Raw genomic sequence first — 10769 nt, 5'->3', positions numbered from 1 at the left:
TCACCCAAATTGCGTGAAAATGTAATCACATGTCAGTTCTAGTATAATATCTTTGTCCAATGAATATTCGTTTATCATCTGCATTTCTTCTTGCTGTAGCAATTTTAATGGCCAGTAGTGTAATTTTATCATTCCTGTTTCAGCCAGAGTCTTGATGCGTGTGTGTTGAACCTGACGTTGTTTTTTTTCTACTGTGCAGGCGAGCAGCAAGAGTTCCGGCGCAGGGGCCTACTACATGACGCACTCGTACCCGCCCGGCCCATCCACCGCCCCCGGGGGAGCAGCCACGCTGCCCAGGGGTGGGGCCCTGCTACGCACCTACTCCCCTGCAGTCGTGGGGCCCAAGGCTGCAGGTCAGTGTGTCATCTGCCTCCAAAGTCGCGAGCCCACATCACTTCTTTACCCTGGCATCAGTAGCACTGGCAAAAAGAAATTAGATTCCCCAAGGATGAACTCTAGGATTATTTCTATTTTTTAAAAAATACCCCAGTACAAGAACTACTATTTGTTGCAAGAAACTAACAGGAACAATAAGAAATACAGAATTAACAAACAGAGAAAATAATAAATGAAATTAAAGCGCTTGAATTTTTACAGGAGGCCAGTGACCTTAAAATTGGAATTAGCTGTGGAATTCACAGAATTTTGATTTGTTCGAATAGATTACCCTTGATCAATAAGAGAGACATAAAAACTAAATATTTCACAATTTGAGGAACATAAATCCGAACCTATTATTTCACATGAAAAATTAGTATGCCATCTATCTTAAATGAATCAGTGATGCACAATACATCTATTCGTAAACTGAACTTATTGACAAGATGCATAATAATACTACTTTTAACACACAAATTTTTCGATATAATTAAATGATGCTTCTTTGTTATCTCAGTATTTCACCATTGCATCTTATTTAACATCACTCTACTGAAACAAAGATCATACCAAATCAGGATATGTATTACTCTAAGCTTCCACTGCATTTTTTGACATTTAATTACTCTTAGTAAAATATTAAATGTTTACTTTTTCCCTTCCGCCAATGCCGATGGCACCAATCTTAACTGCTAACCACTGTATAAATATTCCAGATATAACTAAAACAATTTAATTTGTAACTTTGTGTTATGTGCATCATCAGTCTTTCTAACGTAATCAGCTCACTTCTTTTCCTGTGTATGTATCATGTTCATGGTCTTGGTGCACAAACTGTCATACCCTTATGTTTTTATTCCCCTTTTACAGATGTGAGCATGGCCAAAAGCTGTATTGGTAATCTATTCAAATAAATCAAAATATGACCAACATGGCGAATTCTTCAGTTTATTTAAATGAGCGAATAAATGTATGAACCAAAGTTCAGATGTAGTAAAATAGGCATCCTGCATCATCACTGTTAACAACCTGCTCGCCAGGTCATTTGGGAATGTCCCCGACCTATCAGTGGAACAAAAGCAACTAACAGTTCATTTTAAGATCACTTTCATTTTTTGAAACATATTAATTGAGAACTATTATATAATGTAGGAAATAGCTTAAGAATAAAAACTGGAACAGTAAAAACACAGAATGATGTGAACAAGAAATGCCAATAAATAAGTAAATGTTATGTATTGAGGCTAGATTCAGAGATGTAAAATGAACCTCTCACTTAATCAAGATCAATACTGTTAGGTACCTCAGATGGTCTGACACAATCTCACAGTTATAAATTGGACAAGAAAAATACAATGGGAACTAACAAGGATTCATTATAGGATAACTTTTATTTCTTTATATACATTTGAGTGACTTCCATTACTGATGTAAGCCATGATCTTAGCCATGAAACTGAAATTAAAAAACACAGATTGAGTGAAACAACAAACTGAAGGAATAGAGTAACTAATACATATTTGTATAGGTAACTTCTAGAGAAATAAACTGAACTTATAGCTTCATGAAAATCAACACTGTTCTCTCATGTATAGAAATTGGACAAGAGAAGCAAGTCAGGAAACCAGATGTGTTCTTTCTTTATTTTTTAAGAAATATGTGTGTAAGTTTCGTTAATTGATGTTTGAAACAACTAAACAATGGAAACTTATAAAGTAAAAACATGGAATGACAGAAACAGCAGAGTAATAAACAATGTATATGTATGCGCTGTGGTACTTCCAAGCCAGTTAAACGATTGTCACACATCATCACAATCAACACTAGCTGGTATCTTAGGTAGCTTGACACCATTTCACACATGAAAGAGGAGAAAAGAAACAAAATGAAAGCTAAAAAGTAATATGGCTAAGATAATCTTCATTTATATACTGACCCATTCTTTCTGACATCCACCTCTGATGGTAGCATAACTTGTTGGTCTTCTCTAACATTCCCACATCGAAACTTCTTGGCACTTTGAGACAGCAAGATAAAACTAGTGTCAAATGACAAGTTCCAGCAACTGTAGTCTAAACTGACACATGATGTAATTGTTAACATATATTTTCAAGCACAATTTGCACACCTGGGTTTCAAATAAATGCTAGAAAAAATTGAGGGCTACAACAGAGACATCGATATGTATATTTGTGGTAACCTATGATAAATTTAAACGAGTAAATTTGTGAAAATTACAGGTGAACAGCAAACTAACATATACCCCAATAGAGTGATAATAGAACAATGATGTTACTACAAAAACTATTGATCACTCTAGGTAATACAACGCACAGACGCTCAAAAAGTAAAAACTGAAAACATTTTTGTTTGGGATCTTCAATACTTACTCATGAAATGAATATACATATATTATTTTGGAAAAAACTATTAGGTATTCACATGGTCCTTCTAGAAAAAAATAATCACCAAGTTCCAATTTTAAAGTAACTGACACATAATGAATACAAAAGGAAACTTATACATTAACAGAAAAGGGGCCAGGCAGAGGACTAGTTTTGTAGTTGCTATAGAATAATATTCAGGAAGGAAGACTAGTAAGAATACAAGTAATATGTGATAATATAAATGCATGCCTTTTTTTAAGTAGTAATAAGGAAATATGGTGACAGGAATAATGGTGGACAGCGCAAAAAGTAAAAATTGGATTATTTAGTGAATAATTATTTAGTACTTACAAGTGGTTCCAGCATGTTAAAGAAAGATAGCAATGAGCAAAAAAATGGATTCATTTTGTTTCTAGACGTTTTGGTTTATTTATAGTTTCATCTAGTCAATAACTGAATTGCAGCTCATTTCAAACTTGTATGACATGTGATGTCAGATGTTTACTATGAGTTGGTAGTGGCTTTGTTACTAGTGCAGATGATTTCTTTATACTTTTTCTGTTTTTCTTCTGTTTTTGGTTTCAGCCCTGAGAAGTTGTTTCGTTGAATTGCAACGTTATGGTAAACAGAACAAATACACACAGCAAATATTGATGCAGCTTTTTCTTATCATATTTGTATTTCTTTTCAAAAATTCTATTTTATATTTTAAAAACAAATTTTTTGTACTCTTTTGTTCTTGCTTCTTTGCATGATTCTTACTTTTTATATGCCGTAATAACTTTTTCAATATTCTTTACAAAGCTCATTTTGGCTTTGGAATATCAATGGGTTTGCCTCGTCTAATGAGAATATGCCAAGGTCATTATTTTGCAGTGGACTTTTAGAAATTGGATTCAATTCTTTTAGTAGATTTGGAATGATGAAACAATGTAACTGAATTGACAGCTGGGTCTCAGTTTTATATGTAAAGGTAAACAGATGCCATTACTGTTGTTTCTTTCAAAAGATCTCTGTCACTGTCAGGGACATTTCCACGTTATATTTGTACCTAATAGGCAACACTTCAAAAATGACCATGCTGCATTGAAAAATTGGTTTCACAATTATCATTATTTCTGTGTAAATATGATGGAATGTGATTTAAATGTAATGGAAGTTACTGCATTATCAGGAGAAAATACTAAGGAACAGTGTATTCTCAGGCAAGGCAACAGCTGATCTGAAACATAGTTGAATACAGACTTAGCAAATACATTATGTCTGAACAGCTTGCTGTCAATGGTTTGCACATCCTTTGGTATTTGTTGGATCAGTGAAGCTTGGGGATTGGGTTGATGTTGTCTAATCAGAGTTCCAACTTCTTAAACTTTGCATCTTTAATCTTTAGTTCTCAGAGAAGTTGTCTTTCGCTTGATATGCTCATGTATTCACAATAGATTCTATGACCTTCGAGTTTCAGATTAAATTCTGTGCTTCACTTGTATCATACACATCTCGATTTCTTCACTGTCGTTTTATTATGCCATTTAACATACGCTCGCCAGGCAAAATATTGATCAGCCCTTTAGAAAGAGCAAACTTGTCGCTTTGAAGCGCTGCAGATGGTGTAGAAACAATACTAGGCAGTCATGTGACCCTCCACTGCTGACATAAATTCTGGGTGTACGGAATCAGTGGAATAAAATGGGTCGACTTGAGACAATGGCAGAAAGCAGCTATAGTGTTTCGACTTACCCCTGATAACACCATGAATGAAATTGCTCGATTTGTTGCTGAATAAATGAAGACTGTCCAACATGTCTAAAGGAAATATACCTCTCATTGCCATGTAACACGGCACAAGATAGTGACCATATAAAATTTCTAACTGACGATTGCCAGAGATTTGTGTCATATCTTGTCGATGAAAATCAGTCACAAATCCTTCAGGTATTTCTGCTGTCAGTGAATGTATGTCTATATCGATTCTGACCAAACACTGGGTAGGAAACTCCATCCAATGGACATTTTGAATTGGCTTGGGATCTTCAATACATACTCATGAAATGAATATACACATATTATTTTGGAAAAAACTATTAGGTATTCACATGGTCCTTCTAGAAAAAATTAATCACCGAGTTCCAATTTTAAAGTAACTGACACATAATGAATACAAAAGGAAACTTATACATTAAAAGAAAAGGGGCCAGGCAGAGGACTAGTTTTGTAGTTGCTGTAGAATAATATTCAGGAAGGAAGACTAGTAAGAATACAAGTAATATGTGCTAATATAAATGCACGCCTTTTTTTAAGTAGTTATAAGGAAATATGGTCATTGCTCACAGCATCACATGAAGATACACATTTCCAACGACCCAAATAACACACAAACCGGAGGCATGTAATGTGGTCTGATTAATCGCCATTTTGCCTCTTTTTTTTCAAATGATGCATGGTGTGGAAATGACCGACATCCCAATGAGACACTGAACCCACAGTGTGGGAAGGTTATAGTTGAGGCTGATGGTGCATTTTTCGTACCATGGCCCTTTCACGTTTTAGATCATGAACCAGAATGTTTATTTTAACATGGTTGGTGACGAAGTGTTGCACTTTCTCCTACATCCTCATGAGTAGTAGGCAGCGGCTACCCCATTTTTCAATGTTACAGCAACCAAGTTCACAGGGTACGTATACATTGCATGTATACACTCCTGATTTGACTAATACTAGACCAACTTATCACACCTCAACTAGTGTGCTAAATCACCCAATGTTAACCCAGTGTAAAATGTTTCATATTATTTGGAATAGCAAGTAAAATGTAGCAGTCAATGTGTCCATTATAACTGGCTTCAGATGGGTACGACATACCTGAAGTATGATGTGGACTTTTTTTCTCGTCCAACTGAGGCCACCATCAAGGCAAGAGACTGTGTTACATGGCATTAGCTTGAGTGATTGATCCTTGGGGTCTCTAATATTTTGTCTGATGTGCGTAGGATGTAGCATGGAAATTATGCTGCCACTTTCTTCAGAGTTTCTGCTATTTTGTCTTTCAGTGCACCAACTGTGCTGTAATCTTCAGAAACTGTTAGAGAAATAATTCCAGAACAGTAGTTTCATGATAGATATAAGCCATGGTATACTTTTGAATTGTTGGTTCATATAAGAAAACATAAAAGTCTTGATTACACACACACACACACACACACACACACACACTCTGCAGATATTGTGTTTCCTATTATTGTAATAAACTGGGTGTTGGTGTTTCTTCCAAGAGTAAAAGTTCATACTGTTTCGAATTACCCAATAGTGTATTACTTGGTGACCAGAAAACGTTTTCTCCATCAATAGGCACAGCTGTTTTCTTAACAGAAACCTTGGTGTGTCTGGGAATACTGACATTTGGTGGTGGTGGTGATGATACATGCTAACAGTTGTTGTCTCTGTAACGAAGCATCTGGTGAAGTCTGTACACAAGTCAGGATTCATGCCATATGGATTTACCCAGTAGTCTATGTTAAGTGTTTCTGAGAAGTCCCTGTACTCCTTGGTCGAAACAATATATTTAAATTGAAGTACCTGCATATGAAAACTATGTATCCAGCGAATGTATATGTGCCTTACACTGAGACTTGTGTGCCCCCTTGTTATCCTTGACATCTCACAGAGTATTCAGGAGTTATGCTTCAAAAAACTTCCTCAACACTTTTGCAACCATTCTTCATTAGTCTTGCACTGACGTTGGTCACAAGCGACTTGATTGTCCCTCATAACGAGTTGTCCACTGTGTAAGGTCTGTGCTTCGTTGTTGCCTTTTAGATGGAGCTGGAGATGTTGCTGAACCATGTGTATTCCAAATCGTTCATTGGGGAACTCTTGCACCTGCAGCAAAGTATGTTGGAGCTCTGTCCTACTGTAACCACACTTGATCTGTGATTCTCTTCTCCTCCGCCTGAGGTATTAATCATGTTTGCAACATGTGGAAGTATTTCTGTTCACGTATCCCTAAAAAAAAGTCCTGAACAGGTAATGTGATGACTGTTTGTTCATTTCTACAATCTGATGTGGCTTCCTCCCAGCCCAGCTTGTGCACATAATGGGGATTTTCCTTAGACCAGAAAACCACATTCTCCCCGCACGAACAGTCACATCTTGCAAACTTGAGGGAGACTTGGCATTAGAGGCAACAAAGCACACAAGTCTTTAACCCACGTCTCCATGTCTTAGATAATTTTTTTCACATACATTGGTCTTAACACCTTCAAATCTTTTTAAATGTACTCATGCATTGTTTGCTGTGGTACTTGAAGTTCAGCTGCTCTTACGAATATGGAAGCCTATAAAACAAATATTTGTCTGAAATTGTCAAGAGAGCTACAGGGACTTCTCAGAGACTTTGTGTGTCGTGACAGGAAAAGTGTTCATCGGCAGAACGTTAAGCTGTTTTAACGTAAAACTCTGGTGTATGTGGGAGTGTTGTCAAGTGGTGGCGGTGCATGCTGATAGATACTGGTGTTGTGTTTGAAGGTGGCGGGCCAGGCGGTGTGCCCCCTCCCAAACCAGTGCGCACATACCAGCACAACCCCCTGGGGTCCCCCCTGTCCCCTGCTGGCAAGCCGGGGATGGGGGGCGGGCCCCCTGTGCCCCCAGACAGGCTCTATGGCCCCTTCTTGCCCCTGCCATCCCCACGTGACGCAGTCTATTCTCCGACGGCAGGTCAGTCTCAGGCCAGTGTTGGCCACTCCTTGAAGCAGCTGCCCTGTGTCCCTGCGCACACCCCTGTATGCTCGTTTTATTCACCCCTCACGCTGGCCCTAACTCACATCCTAATGCTGCTTTTCGCCCTCAGGACAGTTCACCACAGATAAGAAAGCTCAGGTCATGCTCAACCTAGAGTTCTCAGATTGGAGTTGGGTCATATCACCAGACATTTTTACTGTCGGCTTGCAGATTCCATGATACAATCAGGGTGCATGGGAGGGACCTACCAACAAGCATTTGATAAACGTCACAAACAGTCCGCTTTGCTGCTTGGTGAAAGATTGCCTGAGCCACCTAGAGTACTTGAGAGGGTCCTAATATAAAGTCCTGAAGGACTTTCGCCAGTCACCTATACCATTGCTATTTCACATAATTCACTCAAAGTACTTGAGGGATCCTTCCAGAATCTGTTAGCTTTCAGATGGTATAATCCATGTCAGGACCATACCAGAATGTTTGGTCCTTCAGACTTCACCATACAACTTTATTAGTGCCAGCTTGTAGACGGTATGATCCTTCCATGATACTTGGGGGACCCTCCAAGAAAGTCTTTGAAGCATTGCACCAAATCATTGGTTTTCAGATATCATGATCCCGTGAGAGTAATTGGGAGGGCCTTCTAAAATGACTTTGGAATATGCCCCCAAACCATTGGCTTTCAGATGATATGTTCCACCCAGAGTACTTGGGAGTTTGGCACTAAAACATTGGCTCTCAAGTGGCACGGTAAAACCCAGGGACTTCAGAAGAATCAACCAGAATATACTAGAGGAATTACTTCAGTCAACTCTACTACTGATAGCTCACATATGGCCTTATCAAAACACAGTATCTGGAGGACACTCTTGGAATGTGTTTAGAAGAGCGTTTGGAGGAACCCCAGAATGCATATAAGGACACTCCAGCAAAGAATCAGCCTAATAATGGTAGCTCACAGATGGCATGATCAAAGATCAATGCTATATATCAGCTCAAAACAGAGTTATAACATAGTGGAAGCCAATAAAATGATGCCAGACAAATGTATCTTATTGCACTCCAAATCTCCAATTCGCAATAATGACTAGGAGACCATTTCGAGAAACTTAGCGTGGATTGTATAATAATGTTACTGAATAAGCTGGCAACATGCAACGGTGCTATTTTTGTCCTGTTGCTAATCTTGTGCACCTACTCCAGATAAATCCAAATGTAGCAGTGGAACACCACATGAACAAGTGTGAGACTTGATATGTGTGAACTGATCTATCTGGATTTCTGGCTGTGATTTCAATTAGTGGAGAGTGGACCTCGCAGATAGATACTTGCACTTGATTTGTAAACTGCTTCACAGACAGTGAAGAGTGTCCAGTTACTACCATCTCCCAGTCGAGTCGGTAGACTAGAGGTGAGTTTAAGTAGATGGTGGTGCACGTATTACAGTCTTCCAGAATGAGAATTGTGGCTGTTTGGTTCAATGTATGGAGTGTGTTCTCTCTCTAATCACAGCCTCCAGGGAAATGGAACACAGGACTTGAAACAGTTGGATTTCCATCAAAACAACAAACAATAGCATTAATCGAAATTTTTAGTGTTTGGCTGCAGTATACTTCGAAGTTCTTCAGTATCATCCATAGCAGCGTTAAATGACCACAGATATGTGGGAAGACCCATTATTGTTTGATTACACTAAAGTGATAAAATACTGGAAACAGTTACAACCATATGCTATAAAACAATGTGGGTCTGGAGCAGCACACAGTTGAAAGTTGATGGAAAAAGTAGTGTCCGCAAAGACTGATAGGAAGAATGCTAAGGAAATATTGTTCACCTCACTGTCAGGCTGGGCTGCACTTGGATGGGTGACCATCAGGTCTGCCGAGCGCTGTTGGCAAGCGGGGCGCAGTCAGAGCTCCTGAGGAAACCTGAGGAGCTATTTGATCGAGAAGTAGTGTGCAGCCTCATAAACTGACATATGGCTGGGAAAGTGCTGCGCTGACCACATGCCGCTCCATGTCTGCATGTAGTGATGTCTGTGGGCTGAGGATGACATGGCGGGCGGTCGGTACCGTTGGGTGTTCACGACCTGTCAGGCAGAGTTTAGTTTAAAGATCTGCTTGGTGCTAACAGCATCATTTGGTCTATGAGTATTGACAATGAGTCTGGGACCTTCAGTTGGTAGAGCTAATTGGTGAGAGTTAGAAGATCCAAAAACCAACGGCACATTTCGTCAAGGGTTTGTTTGGTTATCGCGAGAGAATCAAGGAAAAGCTCAACAAAATCCAGTGGCAGACGCTACAATGGAGCCATTGTGCATCATGGAACATTCGGTGTTAAGATTCTGAGATCATATAGTCAGGCCGTGTACTTATCCCAGACACACATCGCGAAATACCTGTAGGGTAAAAATCAGATTAATTTGAGCTCATGCATGACGTACAGATCTAGAAGTTGTCTTCATGACAGCTTAATGGATTGAAATTCAATTAACACCAATTAAACATGGCAGTAACTTGTCAATTACGTTTAAAATTTAATCGATACCCTCCAGCTGTCTCCAATTTGCTCTGGTGACACTCTGAAACTGCCCACTTTTACTGGCTAAGTATCATACACAATCCTACACAGGTGGTGGACTGTCCATGTGAGAAAGCTTGAACACCCTTGGCAACCAGAGCTTTTCTCAGTGTGTTTTTCTTGGTGTTGCTCCTCTTTTATTAACATGTAATGTTTGTCATGTATGTCTTGTTCCTGGCTAGGTTTGCTTTCCAGTTGTCTGCTCACACGTTGTTTTCTTGGTGTTTCTCACGTTACCCCGTTTTTACTAACACTTGTGGTTGTCATTCGTTCCCTCATAATATTGTTGGCTTCTATCTTGCATTTGTTCTTACCCTTGTGTGATGCACAATATTAATCCCGCAGCTAGTGACACCAGGTCAAATTAGCTACAGTAACTAGCGGCTTTAAGGATGAAACGCGAACAATTTGCGCCTCCTCTGCTAGCGTTTAATTCAAGAGATGTAATTCCGTCGAGACTATATATTTTGCTCTTTTCACCACTATTGGCCAAATTCAACATATGGCCATTTTCAAGCGTACCTTGTGGCATAAAATGGGTGATTTTGTTAAATTTTGCTAATTGGGGACAAACTGCAGGAAAGGATCCCTCTGAGGATAAGAATCAAAAAAGGTGATATGGACGCAAAGTCAGAACTGCATTCCAGGGGAGGTAACACCCTCTTGAACGTAGAGATGAAAGATCTTTGAGTG

The 10769-nt window shown here is 39.1% G+C and overlaps 1 protein-coding gene across 1 annotated transcript in view; it reads left to right on the top strand.

Moving 5' to 3' along the window:
• The first annotated feature begins 203 nt into the window (after window positions 1-203).
• LOC124554135 (coiled-coil domain-containing protein AGAP005037-like) overlaps window positions 204-10769 on the top strand; it is a 252543-nt gene continuing 241977 nt past the window's right edge. Inside the window, exons 1-2 of the mRNA XM_047128201.1 lie at window positions 204-353; window positions 7287-7475. Of these exons, the coding sequence (XP_046984157.1) occupies window positions 236-353; window positions 7287-7475 (307 nt within the window). The 5' untranslated portion in view covers window positions 204-235. The remainder of the gene's footprint in view (window positions 354-7286; window positions 7476-10769) is intronic.

This window comes from Schistocerca americana, chromosome 11 (genome assembly GCF_021461395.2).
Source record: "Schistocerca americana isolate TAMUIC-IGC-003095 chromosome 11, iqSchAmer2.1, whole genome shotgun sequence".
Taxonomy (NCBI): domain Eukaryota; kingdom Metazoa; phylum Arthropoda; class Insecta; order Orthoptera; family Acrididae; genus Schistocerca; species Schistocerca americana.
Note: the sequence above shows the minus strand (reverse complement) of the source record. Positions and strands in the feature narration are given on the sequence as shown.